At 38.0% G+C, this 18,313-nt stretch overlaps 1 protein-coding gene across 5 annotated transcripts in view; it reads right to left on the minus strand.

Annotated features, from left to right (window-relative positions):
* Positions 1-18,313, minus strand: part of LOC106668912 — a gene marked incomplete in the record, with an annotated part of 294,536 nt that overhangs the window by 3,745 nt on the left and 272,478 nt on the right. For 2 of the 5 annotated variants that reach the window (XM_014398097.2, XM_014398094.2), the window contains 10 exon segments: positions 3,220-3,327; positions 3,387-5,040; positions 5,102-5,240; positions 9,142-9,311; positions 9,368-9,451; positions 11,409-11,563; positions 11,624-11,729; positions 15,455-15,605; positions 15,668-15,726; positions 16,110-16,187. In XM_014398097.2, the coding sequence (XP_014253583.2) occupies positions 3,220-3,327; positions 3,387-5,040; positions 5,102-5,240; positions 9,142-9,311; positions 9,368-9,451; positions 11,409-11,563; positions 11,624-11,729; positions 15,455-15,605; positions 15,668-15,726; positions 16,110-16,187 (2,704 nt within the window). 5 annotated transcript variants of the gene reach the window in all.

Raw genomic sequence — 18,313 nt, forward strand, 5'->3', positions numbered from 1 at the left:
ATTTGGAGCTTTTCTAACTGACAATTACAATGATTTTCATCTCTTATTCACTGATGGCTCAAAAATAAATAATGAAGTGGGAGCAGCAATATATGATTTCAACAAAAATACCAATATACAAATAAAACTTAAAAACGAATTAACGGTGTACTCTGCGGAATGCATAGCTATCATAGAGGCCCTAAAATATGCTAGGAATTTAGATAAAAACCAAATATTTATTTTTACAGACTGCCAAAGCATTGTAAATAAGTTACAATTCCGTAATTTGGACAGTAACACATTATATTTGTATAAAGAAATAATTAAGGAATATTACAATTTAACACATAGTATAAACAAAAAAATAGTAATAGTATGGCTAAAAGGGCACTTTGGCATTCGACAAAATGAGACTGTGGACCAATACGCCAAACAAGCTACAAAAGATGGTACGCCATATCTCTACAGCATCCCATACAGTGACCTAGTACACGAACTGAAGATTCAACAATTTAAAGAATGGCAAAATCAATATTCACAATATAATAAAGGCAAATTTTACAAAATTATAGTACCTGTGGTAGGAAAAAACCCTTGGTTTACAGGATTATCAAAAAAGAAAAAGGACACTAAAAACATTTGTAGACTAAGAACCAATCATGCCGTCTGTGCAATAAAACAAAATCACTCGAACAAATGCGAGCAATGTGGAAGTATTGAGGACCCAGAACACATAATTATGCACTGTACTAAATACAAATCTGAAAGACATATATTCTTTAATAAAATCTCTAAAACAATAGACTCACCTTTCAATTACATTAACATACTGATGAACGCAAAAACTATACACAATGAATTGAACACTTTCTTAAACAACAGCAAAATAAACCTTTAATCATTTCACAAAATATCAGTACATACTTTAAAGATAATGAATAAGGTTTAAAGAGGAGTGGTGGGGTTTGAGGGCATGCCCAGGGGGTCCGGCGTTGCTGGCCCGTTGGAGGCGTCCACGGTCACTCTGGCTAACATGAGCCTCGGACCTTACAGAGTGTGGACGGCATGGCACACGTGCACACTCTGGCAAAGGGTTTCTGACTTCATGAATATGTTATTACAACTAATTATATTACACAAGTCTTATCAGGATATATTGGGAAGAGAGGGATCGGGATGCCCGCTGCCGGGCTGGGGCGCTTTGGGGTTCTGGAGGTTTCTGGTCCCGAGCCCATTACTCAGCTCCTCGAAAAATGTACATATATGGGAAAAAAACCGCGCACAGTGTTACGCCGAATTAATTAAAAAGTTTTAAAATCTGTCATGAAACGATGTCATGCTTGCATTCTTCAAGAAGATGGATATTTTAAACATTTAATTTAATTTTTACAAGTTTGTCAGAATTTACAGAATAGAGAAAATCTTATTTAAACTTCAGACAAGACCTTTCGAACCCGTAAAAATTTATTTTCTAAAGGTGGCCATTCACGATCGCTCCAAGCAGTCCAAACGGAGCGATGCCGTTCCAAAAACCACGTCAATGGCAAAACTGAACTGGCGTGCCCGGCTGTGCCGAATATTCGACCGGTCCAAACTCCATCGCGCCACTCCAAATATCTACGGCGCGACGACGGCATGACGCGTTCGTGAATGGGAAAATCTGGCGTGGAGGGTGGGGATTTTGGCGCGGTGGCCTGGTCGTGAATGGGAAGACCCTCTTTTTTGGCCCAGTCTCCGTCTTTTTGTCACTGAGGAAACATCTCCGTCGTACATTCTCAAAAAGTCAAAAACGTTTATTCTTTATTGGTAATGACATCCAATCGAGATTTTATTGTTGAGGTGATTGAATTGTATGAAAGTGTACCATGTTTATGAAAGTGGTGGACAATGATTATATTACCACGATAGAAATAAAAGAAATTCGATCAACCAGTTGGTCGACGTTTTCAAAACAAAGGATACAAATGCAATGAGAGATGCGGTATTGATAACCCCTAACAATGATCAGAAATCGTAGTAGAGAACTTAAGTTCTTTGTAGTTCATCCCTGTAGCGAGAAATCGTAATGTGGTTGCCAACCATTCATATAGTGATGATTCTCTCATGACTGTCTTTTGTTTTCTAATCAAGGGGGTAACAAGCTGAAGTAAATATAAATAAGACGTTAATCTTTTTTTTGTAAGGTTTTAGTTGAAATGAAAAAATAGTGTCACGAGGGGATTCGAATCCACAACATTTGGCTAAATACGCCGCTGCGCTAACCACTTGAGCTATACTGACTTCGATCCACTCGGGCACTAACTCCCCATCTCAACCTACAACCTTTCGAATTTTCTCTCTTTTTGCCATTTTTTGGTGTCGGAGAGGATCGAAGTCACGATAGGTTAAGTGGTAGAGCAGGGGCGTATTTAGCCGAAGGCCATGGATTCAGATCCCGCTCGTGGCACTAGCTTTTTCATTTCAACCAAAACCTTAGAAAAAAGATTAAATAATTGAAAGAAGTAATTTGGTCAATAGAACACTAAATATAATGAATAAATAAGACGTTTCATCCATCCTTAAATAGTTCCTCCAATCAGCGGGTTCAAGGGAAAGTTCTTTCATCAAATTGATATGGGTATTACGGCTTCTGTTCAGGAGCCACTTCTTACACCATTTTCTCTTCGATTTTTTGCTTTTAATATGTAAATAAACAGAAGAGTAGCACAAGAGATCGTCATCCATTTTGAGAAGGTAATTCACTAGATGACGTTCGGAGCGACTGGCTGTGGAGCTGCGTAAATGCCCCCTCAAATTTCAGGCACTCCAAATGGAGCTGTACAGCTTAGCGCGGTTCCATTTGGAGTGATCGTGAATGGCCACCTTAAGTGATTTTGTATTTGGTTGCTTAAAGTTACAAAAAAAAGAAAAAAAAAGAAGAATCGCATAGTTGTTATCTTTCTACTGGAGTAATACAATTTTGAGTTGAAATAACGTTTATGAGATATTGAAGATTTTATGGAATAAAGGCGTGAAAGGTTGAAGTAACCTGAAAAGTGAGATGTTTCGAATAAAATTGAGAATCAGGCTTGAGAGAATAGGGACTTTTTAGTACAAATTGACATGTAGGATAACCATCTGAAGTATTGACGTTATTTCACTGACACCCTTTATAACTTAGTGTAGTTAGATAGGGTTAGGGTTAGGGACGAATGCATGCAAATTTAAAAAATAAATATATAAAAACCGTACTATTACCTCTAACTCTTGAATTCTGCCTTGCAAATGTGAAATAGTTTTATCCCTTTTTCTCACTTCGATTTCCAGATTGTGAAAAAAGTCCACATATTTACATTCAATGGCATCCTAATAGAAAAAGAAATTTCAAAAAAATTAAAAAAAAAATTAATGTAAAAAAGACTTACCAAATGCCCCTCTACGATTTCTCGTATTTGTCCGAAGAGATCACCTATGTAAGGCAACGCAGTTTGTTTATTTTGAGGATCGATGTTAGAATAATTTTGATTTCTAGTGTGCTCGATAACTAGAGTAGGCCGTGAGAATTCAGCTGAATGTGCAGAGGTGCCGGCCGATGTGGACGGTTCACCGCAGGTCGGATTTTTACCTCCTTTAACACTAACGATTGATTCTCCTGAAATGTGTCGAGTCCCACGGGAATTCGTGTCGTTTCGATTGTTGGCGTCTTGTACTTCAGATGGGAGAAAAACCCCATTGCTCGTCGGCGTCAGACTTCCGGATGTTGACGACGAATTCATAGCCATCCTGTTGAACGTGACATTTTTTGTCAATTTGCTGTGCCTCGCTGCATATCCTTCTATCGTTTGAGCTCTCATTAGCTTCTTCATATCTGTCAAGGAGGACGGCTGACTGACAGAATTGTCCGTTTCTTCGCTGCTTCCGAGTGCTCCAGGAGCCATAGAACCCGATGATAATTTTTTCAATATACTTTTTAAATTTCTTCTTTCTACAGTCTCATTACTTTCTGGGGAACTTAACTGTTGTGATAGACAGATTTCTCCTTTTTGTGTTTCTTTTTCAGCTTGTAAATTTAATTCTGTATGTACAAGTTCGTTTAAAGGAGATTCTACTTCTTCTATAACAGTTTGAGGTATAGGTTCACTAGAGGCGGAACTAAAACTATCGCTCAAATGCGACAAATCGGAATTAGCTTTATCATCGTGGCTTTGTGTTTCTTCCAACTTCTGCCGTTCGTTTAAAATTTCTAATTTTTTAACAAATGGAAGTTCTCCATATTCTGGTGATAAATCTTCAATGGATCTGTACAGTTTTACTCTATCTTTCACTCTAGTCGCTTCACTATCAAATTTTTGAGCATTATTGTCTTGAGCAGACTGAAGGGATTTCGCTTCGGAACTTTCGTAAACGAATTCTTTCCCTTGTGATGAATCTTCCCGAGGGTACGGTCGTGTTACGGCCTTTTTAATCATCATCCACGACTCGTCGTGTTTCGGAAAATGTTCAGACTCTGTACTCCCGGTTAAGCTAGGTTCATTGGATTTTTCAGGCACACTTTGACTTTCTTGCTTATCGGAGATTGGGGACGTTGTTTCTTTTGGAGTCGAAGAATTGGTAAATGTTACAGGATCCTTTATCATCAGTTTTATCATTCTTTGAGAAGGCAACTGAAATTGCGTTCTGACAGTTGATACGAATCCTTTACTGACTGTAGGTAATGATGAAACAGCTATTAACTCTTTTGGATCTTTATCTTCGTCTTTTTGTTTTAATATAAATGTGCGTTGCAATAATGTTATACTAGTTGACCCCGATTCTTGATTTTCCGTTTTGTCTGAAGTGGCTGATTCTTGGTTTGCTTGTAACGCCTCCTGTTCCTGTTTTTCTTTCAATAGCTTCAATCTTTGTAATAATGGTAAGCCTGCGCCGATGGGTGTCGACGGGGGCTTCGCCTCTTCGTACGAAGCTTCATCGTTCACCCGAGGCATTCTTCTGAGCTTCGCTTTCAGCGGGGCCGGCGGCTCTTTCGGCTTTGTCAGAGGTTGCAACTCAACGTCTTCTTGTTTTCTTCTAAAAATGAAACTAAATAATCGATTCATTTTCATTTCAATCCGTACTGCACTCATTAAATTATTTGTTTCACCTTGTCGCTCTTCCCAGCCTGAAGACTTCTTTGAGACCTTTCATATCTGCTTTAATTTTCTCGATAATACTCCGATTTGGGGGTGGCGGTAGCTCAGGTCTGGGAATCGTCGCTGAAGTCCTCCTATCACGCCTTCTCACTGCGTCAAAATTAAAAACATTACAATAAAACAATGTAATTGAAGTCTTCATAAAATCCTAAAAGAAGATAAAAAATAAATGAGACAAAATGATGCTAAAAGAACAATTTGACAGATCCTTCCAAATAAAACTAACAACAAGGGATATTCGGAAGAATAAAAATCTTGAAACAGATGGAGGGACCTTATTTCGTATTCACATGGATCTAAATTATTGCGAGTAGAGTTCAATACTCAAAGTATTTTCAGTTAATACCAAAAATGTTCTGTACCATTCATATTTAACTTGTGAAAGTGAACTGTTCCAAGTTACGGAAATATAAGGTGATTTCTAAGACGTGTTTGACTAAAGAGGCGACAGTGGCTGGGTAACTTAACTCCGAGTGTCAACGCTAAAAGATCGAGTCGCTTCCAGTCGCCTGCCGACCGTATGAACTGGTTAGGACTTTACTATCCGAAAAACGAGCCGGGAATTGGAAAAACAAGTACAAACCTTCATCTAACTCAGAATGGGTCTACAAAACAAAAGAAGAAATGTCAAGGTATAGAGATTCAAGACCCCTTTCCAGAAATGACAAACACATTGCTACAGTAAGACAAGATAGAAATCAGGGGATTGATAGGGCTGTAAAACGACGAAAAAAAAACACAACTTGGGTATATTTCATGATGACCGCATTTGTAGTTATGCAATAAGGAGGAAGAAACTACCAACCATACCTTCGAAGGCAAAGAAACAGTACAATAGAGACATAATCTAAGGTAATAAGAAGACCATTGGAAACAGAATAATAGCAACAGTCAATGACCTACTACAATAAGCAAAACGTAAAGACAATTGAAGTGAGAACTGTCTGGCGCCTATGGAGATCGTCCAAAAACACGAGAAAACACCAACATGGATATATTAAATGATGACCCCTTTTGAAATTATGCGATGAGAAGGAAGAAATTGCCATATGTACATCGTCCAATGCGAATCAACAGCTCATAGAGGCATAACATTAGGTACCATCAGGAACACTGCGCCAGGGAAATAAAACAGCTAGGAATACATTTTCAGAAAATAGCCATTTTCTGTGGCAGTCAGGCAGCTCTAAAGGCCCTAGCCTCATGCGAGTTGAAGGCAAAGAGTGATTGGATTTGCCCTGGTGGAAGTCAGCCTAATGACCTGACTCTGGCATGGGTCGCTGGGCATTCGAGGCAGAATGACATCGAAAAAAATGACATGTTGGCCAAAGAGGTAGCCAAGATGGACTCTCTAGGACCCGAACCCTAATGTGGCCTAGCATCTTGCCACAAAAGAGGATACATCTTAAAATGGATTCTTAATGAGTCCAAAGTTTGGAATAATACCCAAGACATGAGGCACATGCGAAAAGATTCATAGAACGGCCATCCGCAAAACTGATTAATTAATCAACAAAAAATTAATGATTTACTGGAAGGCAAACGCAACCGAACCAAGATCCTGGTTGGATTCCTGCAGGACATGTCGTTCCCGAGTACTCGTCGTCACAAGACTAGAGGATCTTTAGCGTCCGCACCTGGCCTATTCGGCCTTATCGGACGTGTGGTTCTCAAGATGAGAGCTGACCGCATACGACGGAATAGTGTTACCGCCTCAGCATTGGTGTAGAGGCGCCCCAGCCCCTAAGGGCCAAGACAACCTCGCTCTCCGCTTGTCCACTCCGAATGGTCGGGCCCGCATTGTGCATCGGGTCGTATGCCGCGCGCAAAGGGCTAAGAAGCCGAAATACATCAGCCTGTTCTCTCGCGCACCCCCTAGATAGAGAAGCCCACTCTATCTCCCAGAGTATAGGGGCTTCCCTAGCGTAGAAACTACCGGATTCGCCCCGGCCGCGGTTTTGTTTTAAGTGGAATCGCTAACTACCTCCTAGTACCTAGCCTACGGTAAAAACCTCCTGTCGAGCTCAGCCTACATCTGTCACGCGCATTCGAGGGACGCCATAGTCTCAGCCTAGGTGGTCCGATCCTTCGCTTCCCCAAGGGTACTACGCCTGTCATACGCACAACAAGGCAAAGCATACTCGAGTCGGAGAAACCGATTCACTACCCGTTTTAGTCCGCTTACTCACGAATTCGAGGGACTATTCAGCATAATCATCGTGTCCTCAACGCCTATACGCTGCCGTCCGGTCCGACGTATCCCGTGAGGCCGGGTGTATAACGATGGCCATACGCAAGCTTCACGAAGTTCACAAGTAGAAGACAGCCTCTGTCTAAGTTCCCGCCAGGGGCGTCACCACGTACCACCACGAATCCATTCCCAATGTAACTTTGGGCTGAATTTGGAACATTTAAGTTACCCCGTGGTACAGATGGCCATACACCCTCCCCCGTCTATGCCGACAGGATCTGGTGCACTGGCCCTCGTGTGACTCTGCTAAGGCACCCGCCGCCAATGCCGACCCTAGGCCGATACGAGTACAGCTTGTGCTACACCTTTATTTTGTGCCCAGATACCCCCCTTGCAACCAAGGGTTGGGAGGGGTCACAGGATAGAATGAAGGAACCCGGATTGAGAAAAGGACCGTGGATGAAAACCCGAGGTGGGCCGTTTTGGGGTCTCGAGCCTCAAACCACACTATACCACCCGTCGTCGCCGTAGTTCCACACCTAGTGGGCTACGGCTCTCAGGACTCCTGCAGGACACTGCCACTTAAGAAAGCACATGCACCGAATAGGAGTACAGACAGAAGAAACACTGTGAAGATATTGTCAGGAAGAGGAGGAGACCTCAGAACACATTTTATGTTTTGTGAACGTCTATGGAGGTGCAGGTTTCTTTCATCTAGAATAGGAAAAGCTACAAGCAAGATCCTACACTAAGGAATCGCTGGCAACGCTATAGAGGTTGATTAACAACCTGTAGTTGGCCAGAGAGTTATAAAAAACACGGGAGCATAATAGACCTACTCAGGCTGAGGGTGCAGAAGGCCTTGTGGCCGCCTCTTTTATCCCTCACCCTATCTCTATCCCTATCCGTAAGGTACCAAGAAGACGAAGGTAAAGAAATTGAAACAGTCAATGGCCTTCTACTGGATAAAAGAAGGATGGAATCAATTGACCACAAGTCAAAAGTCTGCCGTGCCTAGGGAGCCTTTCTAGTATCAATCTCATCTCCAAAGTCTGTCATTCTGTTCAACTTTTGTCCTACCACCAGGGTCGAGTATATCCTACACAAATCCAACATCTGAGCAATCAAACTCTTTCGGGAAGTATACCTTGATCTTTCAAGCTGAGATACATGCTACCAATGCCATAGAAAATTTTAAAAGAGGTCACACTGACTAAAATATTCTCATATGGTCAGACACCAAGCAGCCATAAAAACAATAGCATGTAAAAAAATCACATCTCAAATAGTGAATGCAACGAAATCTCTAAAACCTGGAAAAACATAACAACTTTACTAAATCATGGGTGCCTGAGCACAAAGGGATTTTGAACAAGCATCTCTCTCGGTCCGGAACCTACAACTGGGATAACATCGGATCTTCAAATTCAGAATGGGTCCACACAAAGTGTAAGTAGAAATAGACGAATGAGGAACAAGGCTAACCATGACTAAAAAAGAGGTACCAAGATGATCCGGGAATACGAATAGCGGCAACTATGACCTACAGCTCCTTAAAAGAAGGATTGAACTAAGAAATTCGGAAAAGTACAATAAGCCAAAAGATGGTAGTGCTTTTTCATCAAATTCTCTCGTCACACCTCTCTTATTTTTTATTTATATTATAGCTGCATATTTTTTAGTTCTCACTTAAGGTAACTTTTCCACTTTATTTAAAATTAACTTTTACGTAAAAAAAAAATAAAGTAAACAAGATTTGTTGTAAAGTTCGACATGTTGATCAAATTACATCATATTGACCTGAATTTTTCCAAGCTCGATTCATATTTTGAGCCTCTCTAAGCCGCCTTCTCCCTAAATCCTGTAGTATTTCCTGAGCTTCTGGGTAGTCTTTCATTGCCGTCAGAACATCTTCCCTCGAAAGGCTGAAAAGCTCGGAATATCCGACTGACCTCACATCAGCAGTACGCCTGCAAAATTCGACTGACTTTATATAGAAATGTCAAATAAACTATTTTACACTTACTTGTTGAGCCCGTCAAGATTTAATATGCCGATTTCACCGAAAAAATCGCCCGCTCTCATTTTTGTCAACACCCGTCCAGATTCACTATAACATTTTTTTGTTACATACAAGGAAAGAGCTACATAGATAACGAAATAATTTAAAAAAAACGAAAAGACATCGAAAGGAAAATTGTTAGTATCCAGTGATAACACTCCTTATTTAAAAATTGTCATTTAATCTCTCGCACTCTCTGAGAGCAGGTGACGCGGCCACTGCCTTTTTAGATTTCGAGGAGGATTGCTGGGAAGAGATCGGGAGGAAAGTAGTTGTACGTAGGGAAGAGTGGGATTGTTGGAGGTGAAAATTTCTGTAGCTGGATTTTACAATTTTACAAAAAGAACATTTAGGTCGTAGGTGCAGTTAGAATCATAGCATGGGGCAATCTAAAGTTTCGTGGACAGGATTCTGTAGGGTGGAGTTCTATGCCATTCCGGAGTCCATATTATTGGTTTCAGTATTGAGTTGCACATGAGCATTTTGATGTCAAAGGAGACTTTAGATCTGTTGACTAGTAGTCTTTTAAGTAATCGGTATCGACAAGACCTCTGCTTTTTAGGTGATGTTATAAACTCCGGGTTGAAACCAAATCTCTCTTCTTGTCATAACATGCTCCTTAAATATATGACATTCAATTCTTTTTAAATATCGAACTAAAAGAATCGAGTAAGGTAATTCTTCCATAACTTTAAGAGATTGCATGGGGCTTATAGCTTTTTTTAATGTTGTTTGTCTAGTAGTTTTAGTATTTTTAAAATTTTCCAGCATTTAGGGAAGTTCCCTAAGTAAGAAAGAACACTGCCTTTTGTTTGATGCTTTTTAACCATAGCGTTCAAGATTTTTTTTGCAGGATATGATGATTTTGGGAATTTCCCTTGGAGTGACCATGCAATCAACTCATGATGATGCATGTGGGCTGATCCGGATGGCGGTAGATGAAGACATGTACTACTTAAACAAGTATATTGACGTATAAACATACTGAAGAGGGCGACATGCTGACAGACCAACCGATAACGATCAAATTGAGGTCCATCGCCCAGCAGAATTCATGGCAACTAACTATAAGGCTCCCAGATGCTTTGTACTGCCGATAATGGTAGTAGTGATGATGGTATGAACTACTTCAACAAAGTTAACGTATAAAGCACACTGAAGATAGCGTCCCAGCGAGGGAAAATGGTGAAAAAATGATAGGTAACGACCGAATTTCAGTTTCATTACCCCTCAGGGATCGAAATGGAAAAGGCCATACTGACACTGCGCTTAAATCATTCAAGAAAAACTCAAGGGTACCTTCTAGCCGGAAAGCGATTGCTAATAAAAGCCGAGCACTTTTTCGTTGTAGAAGGCTTGACGTTTTTTAGGCAATATCTTGGCATATCGTCGTACCTGTGCCCCGTCTTGGCGCACGGTAGCGGGTACAGATCGCTGATCCTCGGGGCTGGACGAATTTTTACATGTATATAATATTTGTGTTGTGTTTGGAATGAACGTAATTTTTTAGCGTGAAAGGAAGGAGGTCATTTAACCCCGCCTGAAGAATATCGAGTATTATGGGCACGTATTGTATGTTTTGTATCTATTCTCTAGTTGACAACTTGAGGAAGTAATGATACCATAAAATTTTAGTAGATTGGCTTAGTTTTCATACAAAAGTCAGTAAAAAATTGAGATGCCCAAATTTCTGCAGGTTGGAAAAATACGCGTAAAAAGCCCGAAAAATAAGTAAAAACAAGCAAAGGGCCGGCGATGACCTCAGCTTTTTACCGGTCCCTAAGCTTCCCACATTATATATCATCTCTTTATTTATATCACCCCCTCAGACATCAGAATTAACTATGTCTCAATGTCCCTTCAGTGTGAAAGGGTGTCGTTTTATTGTTTTTCATTGAGAGTCTCGTGCCGGCTGTCTCTTTGGTGTGAAAGCCGCCTGTCATATATCTCATTATCTAATTTATTTATCATTTAATATTTATTATAAAAATGTTGATTTATGTACCTGATAACTTCCAGGACACCGTCAGCAATAATAAACATTTCTCGCGCCACTTCGCCTTTCCTGCATATCAAGTCTCCAGGTGTAAATATAAATGCTCTCATTTTTAAAACGAGATCGTGCAAAAATTCCGGCTGGCATTCTTGAAAAATCGTCACCTGTTCAATTATTTAATACAGTTTAAAAAACATAAATGATATGATAACTAAGATATCGACCTTCTTCAGAACACTCAAGTTGACATGGAGTGCTAATTCTGTTTTCAGTTTGTCAGGCAACAATCCCAAAGCGCTGTGAATATCACCACCACCTTGGATTCTACCTCTGGAACATAAGTACTGGGACTGTTCATGGTATATTGAAAAGCCTGCTAACTCTCCACCAAAATACACTGTCAACAGCCCTTGAAGAACGGTTGTTCGAAATGAAAACGAACAATAGGAAACAAAGTGATTTAATGTCGTGTAATTAACTCGGTTGACAGTGCTTCTAGGTTGATTTGTGATAAAGATCAAAGTGAAAACAGCCAAGAGACGGAAAGTTAACAGTCTTTTCAAGTACAAAACCTGCTTGGTTTCATAAATATAGGTCGGTTAGTATGAATAAGAAGAGAGTGTAAAACTAGAATGAAAAACTTATAGTTTTGTGAAGTCTTTTCTCATGTGACACCTGTAAAAAATAATATTTAACAGAAATTTATTTACTGAGAAAAAATTAAAAATCCAGCACTACTTTCGTTCAAAATCGCAAATAGGCGAATCTCTGAAAAACTGTCAGGACGGAGAGATCGAAGACGATCAAGCATGTTCACTACTGCAGACCGCAAAAATACAAAAAGCCTTCCACCACCTTTTGCTATAATAATTTTGTAATTCTGATAAGCAAATATATTTTATTTTGTGATTTTTAAAATTGGATAGTTTTAAGGAATTGAACGCCTGGTTACTATGACACCCTGCTTCCGGGTTCAGATAACACTGTTTACCTAACTTAAAAATAAAAAAACTTCGTCTTATCAAAATTACAAAATACCAACACCAAAATGTCCAGGATTTGTTGTTTCTTGTTTAAGCGAATGCAACAAGGTAAACGAGATGCATACAAAATGTTCTCTGCTGTGGACGGGTCTACATTTTGTGGCAAGACCGTCATTTCCTGTCATTCTTTTGCTTTTTCAAAAACCTTTTGTGCTTCACCATTATTAAGAGATAAAAGAACTAAAGACACAATATCACATGACAGAGGTGAAAGAGTCACCAACAGGAATATCAAATCAAACACCAACAAAGCAGAAAATAAAAACTTTTTAAACTTGATGAACAATATTACCTTGAAATAAACAGTTCTACGATCAGTTCGATGATAAAATAACTTTTTCAAAAGAAAGTATCAGTCTAGGTCTAGATTTGTACGTAAATTTATTTCATTCAAAACCGAAAAACCACTTTCGTCTGAAAGTTGTGTTTTGTCAATATTTTGACATGTTTTCTCTAAAACTAGTTGACATATTTTACTAGAATTCAGATTAAAAAAAAAAGGAAAATCATAATACCGAACAGTTCAGACTGGACGAAAGGAAGTAACTGTCGACTATCTGGTATACAGAGTGCTCCCAAACCTAAATATCGAGCTCGTATCTACGGAAATAAACCAAGAACCAAGAACTGCTATAATACTTGGGAAATATGTCACTGTATTTCTGGTGGAGATCATATAACGCAATGCCAGGGAGATCAAATGGCTTTTTTTAAATGAGGGTTCCCAACAGCAGAAGTTATAGTATCCAGCGGCCCTGCATTCGAACCCGGGACCTTTACCTTACAGTGATGAGCGCCGTATCAACGCCTAAACCGTTGGGGCCACCGACGCCCCCGGCTTTTCGTATTCCCAACGAAAGTACAGCCAGGGAGTAATAAAGACAACTACCTCATATGTAATAAAGTCCAGAGCTTTGAGTCAGACATTGAGTAAAATAAAAATTAACCTTGTTTGGGTAGCAGGGCATACCAGTTGGCAGTAACCCATTTTTTACTACGGATCATTATAGCACCATGGCCAAAGATAAACCTACTGCTAACCCTTGAACTCGAATGATAGTACGACTGCTGACTGCACACTAAAAGCCCGAAGGCAATAGTATAGACACGCACTAGAAGGATACTGCCAGGAGGAAGGTGAAACAGCGGAACATCCTCTCGATGCTGTGGGAACTGATAAAAAGCTTAACGAATAATATTGGTCACTTATCACAAGATCCAATAGAGATTGACTCTTATAAACCGAAATCTAAAATAACCTATAAAGAATCATGAGGTTGGATCTATAAATCCGTGGATCGTTTTGGTTCTAATTCTACTGTGTGCTTGGCAGCGACCGTTTTTCAGACCATGCATTTCTATAATTTTTAATTTTTAAAATAATAAACTAAAACCTTTTATACAATGAAAGAAATTGGTATCGTACGATTCCGTGTTTTAAAAACGATTCAAACAATTTTCTGAAAGTTGCGAATTAAGTGTTAGGGTGTTTCTACCCATAGTGAGCTTGCAATTCAACATCATTTTGCACTGTTTAAAGGCTCTCCTCTTATATAAATAGCTTTTTTCTGCCAAATCAACCTTTTTAACTGCAAATTAACCCTTTCTTCAAAAGCATTACAAATTTTACAAGATGGTATGGATAATAAGCATGGAAAATAATCTTTTGTATATTTGCGATTTTTTAAAAATATAAAATAATAATTGGGGTTTGGAAGACAGTATGAAAATTAATTAAAATTAAAATTGATATAAAATGAAATATAAAAACAAATGGTTCTCCTATTAAATTGAAATTTTTTTGGTCTGTAAAATAATTATTTTATATTGCAAAAACAGCTTCTCACACATTAAATAATTATTTTAAAGACCAATTAGGTTACTAAAAATTGCGAATGAACAGAATTTTACTTTACATGCTTATATTTGATGCTATCTTTGTGTTTTTTAATCCATTAAAGAAACGGTTAGTTTGAAATTAAATAAGGTCAATTTGAAATTAAAANAAATGGTTAAATTGAAGTTAAAAATAAGTTAATTTGGAATTACAAAGTGTAAGGGTCCGGTGTTATAAAGGTTATTTTGCAGTTAAAAATGGTTAATTTGACATTCTAAAGGGTAGATTTGAAGGTAAAAAAGGGATTAATTTGAACATAAAAAAATATAAATAGTACATCAAAAAGGGGTAATTTTAATTTAAATTGAAGGTTAATTTCACGTGGAAAAGTAAGTTTGAATTTAAAAAGAGTTGATTTGAAATTAGAAATGTTAATTTGAAATAAAAAGGTTAGTTTGAAATTAAAATAAGTTAATTTGAAGTTAAAAGGGTTTATTTGATATTAAAATCGTCAATTTGAGGTAAAAATGGCTCATTTGAAATGAAAACGGTTAATTTGATGTTAAAAAGGGTTAAATTGAAGGAAAAAATAATTTTTCATTTACCAATGGTTGATTTGAAATTGATATGATAATTTTAAGCTACTTTTAAAGAAATCGAAGAAAAATACGTTGGTTGTAATAGACGAAATAGATTTTGAGTAAAATAAAATCATGAAGTGGTAAAATTTTTGGCCTATCTTTGCACAAGTAAACTATTTTGAAAAATTCCTTAAATTCGATACAATTTCTGAATTGAATAGTTATCTAGTCTCTTCTGAAAAAGAAAAAGATATCAGAATTAAAATCCATCAACTTGTGGAGTTATAACAATAAATATAATAAAAAATTTCGTCGGAAAAACGGACGCTAATTTTTAATCAATGTGAACAAAATAAAGGCAACGTATCAAAACTAGACCATTTCAACGACCACAGATGAAGCAATAAATGGTTTTCTCTACTAGAAAAGATAACTTTAAAAGTGTGCAGTAGAAAATGGAAAAAGAACTGTTTGCATTGTGAAAAAAGACTTCTTAAAAGAAGAAAAACAGGAGTGCAAATGTAACGAGATTTTGCTTGAAATTCAACACAGAAACAACCTATATTTATTTAGTCCAACTGAGAAGTCTGTTACCTGGACCAGGAGTAATCATACCACCGGAGGACACGTCTCTTCATCCCGCCTGGGACTTTATGGTGTCTCATGTACGATTTGGCCCCATCCAGCAGTCTCTCAAATTCCAGTCTGTTGGCATTTCTATTTGTAATTACATTGCCGACTTGACCTAAAATCACATTTGAATAAATTATTGGTCTAAATATAACATCAATTATACACAATGCATACCGACTATTGTTGCAAATATGAAGACTCCGATTAAATATCCAACAATGGTAAAAATATATCTGGAAGGAGTAATAGAGAAAACATTATTGAAAACTCTCGGCACAAAGATTTCAGCACTATTGATCAGACTTGTAAGTGGTTTTGCTATTTGTTACATAAAAGATATAATTTTCTATATATTTGAAAGAAATTAAATCTGTATGGCCAGTAGCAAAGTTTTCATACAAAATCTGAATCAATAATGCTGGTAGAAGATACATATAATCGTATAATTTGGACTTTTCACAGTGATAGACGCACATGGGCCTTAATTGTTTAAATAAAATCAATCAACAAAACGAGGAAAACGGTTAATAAAAAGGTATTACAAAAATTAAATAGTTTTTTTTTTTTTAATTTGATTATTGTATGGTAACTTTGCTCCGGGCCTAATAATACTGACCCCCAAGACGAATGAAACTGAAGGAGCCGAGTTTTGTGACCTCTACTTGTAATCCTATAGTGGTTGGCTGCCCCTTTACTGTAATGCAAATTATTTACAATATTAAAAAACAAGGATAGTCCATGACTTCAGGACTCACGTTGATAGTTATTATTGAGCATTAGGAAATTCATGGTAGTCAAACAACGTGAGCTTTTGTTTATATAGTTTTTCCAACAAATGACGCTACGGACGTTGGGAATGGCCGATTTCATTTTTTTCGTGCTAATAGATCGAAAAATATTTGGTAGGTGTCTGACCATTCTTGCCAATTGACCCAAGGAGCGTAGAAATAAATACACTGACACGCAAAAAATTCCACCCAACTGATTTTTTTTTCATTTTCTCGATAAAAGAAAACTCTGCTCTTAATTTGTCTCATTGTTTTTATCAATAAATATTTGTTTATGCTATGTTTTAAATTGGGAATATCAGTTAGACGTAAACACACTTAATCCTTAATCCAAAACAAGGATAAAGGATGTTTCAATGTTTAATTTTCAAGGAATTTAAAATGTTTATTCAGTCTTATTTGAATTCTGAATCAATAAGTTGTTTAGTTTTCATCTTTGTTTTCTCAATTTCAATTGTTAAACATAAAAATGCCACTTATTGGATGTTGCGCGTGGTGTGACACTTATTGATGATGGACGTTCCATCACGTATGCGGCTATGGCCATCGGAGTTCCCTACGAGACACTGCGAGACGCCGTTAGACGTTTTCGATAAAATGTGTCCTTTAGAAAGCCCGGTTCTGGACGCCCTAGGTACCAGAACCGCAGGATGACCGTTCTTTGACTTTGAGAATTTTGCGAAACCGGCACCTTACTGTTGTTCAAGCGATTCATCAGCTCCGGGAAGTTCGATGCGTCCAAATTTTTGCTCGAAGAAGATTAAATCAGTATGGACTGATGGCTATTCGCCCCGTAAGAGGATCAGAATTGACCAGAACACAGAGTTGCACGGCTCGCATTTATTCGAGAATAAAGCCATTGGTCTTTGGTCGATTGGACTCCTGTACATTTTACAGATGAGCGTAGATTTGCTCTACGATCTCCAGATGGGCGTGAAAGAGTGTGGAGAAGGCGAAATGAAAGGTACCTTAACAACCTTTTCAACGTAGCTCAGTGATGGTGTGGGCGGGAATTTAAATGGAGAGTCGCACAGAGTTGGTTGTTGTTCGTGGAGGGTCTTCGACGACCACTCGCTATGTGGATGAAATTTTGGAACACATGCTTTGCCTATGCTGTATGAAATCAGACACAATCATATTCTAATGCACGATAATGCTCGTCCACATATCGCTCGCATAGAACAAACGTACCTGCAACAGCATAACATCAGGGTCTTAGCTTGGACAGCCCGTTCTCCAGACTTGAACCCCGTCGAACATTTATGGAATAACCTCAAAAGACGAATAAGAGCACGACCATCACTTCCTAATACACTCCACCATCTTGAAAGGACTCTTCTAGGATGGGCTAACCTCCCGCACTGAGAAATTCCCAGACCGGTAGAAAGCATGCCGAGCCGTCTTCGAGATGTAGGCAAAAGGAGGAAATACGCGAAATTGAAATGTTAATTAAAAATGAACATCAAAACAAAACAAAATTAAAACAAATTATATCTGTCCGTGTTTTTTAATTATTTTTTTAAATTTTCCTTTGTAATTTATTTATTTTTTACTTCTTTGGACAAAGACTCAATTATTAAACGTTAAAAAACGTGCACCTTTGATTAGTATAAAAATGTATACAAATCAAGTTATATTACAAGTGGGCGGAATTTTTTGCCTGTCAGTGTATTCAGAAGTATTTTTAATATTTTTTTTTAGTACGTTTTCTGCCATTGTTATGCTTGTATTTCAATGTTATTATATATCACTCGATTTGCTTTGGTAAGTAGGATAAGAAAATAATATGGAAGAAACCATTGATAGTATACCAACAATTATTTTAAGGCAAAACAATTTGGATACTTTTTAAACGTCTTTTAAATCGCCTAAATACGAATTTGTATGTAAAATGTACATTTTTGACTGGATGCGCCAATTTTTTTCCCACCGACGTCTTTTGTTACGCTTATAAATTCATAACCTCTCTCGATTTTATCCAAATTCAATATTGATACGATACAATCGTTATGAAGGTAAATGTATTTTTTTT

Source organism: Cimex lectularius, unplaced genomic scaffold, assembly GCF_000648675.2.
Source record: "Cimex lectularius strain Harlan isolate CLEC.00 unplaced genomic scaffold, Clec_2.1 scaffold66, whole genome shotgun sequence".
In the NCBI taxonomy this organism is placed as follows: Eukaryota; Metazoa; Arthropoda; class Insecta; order Hemiptera; family Cimicidae; genus Cimex; species Cimex lectularius.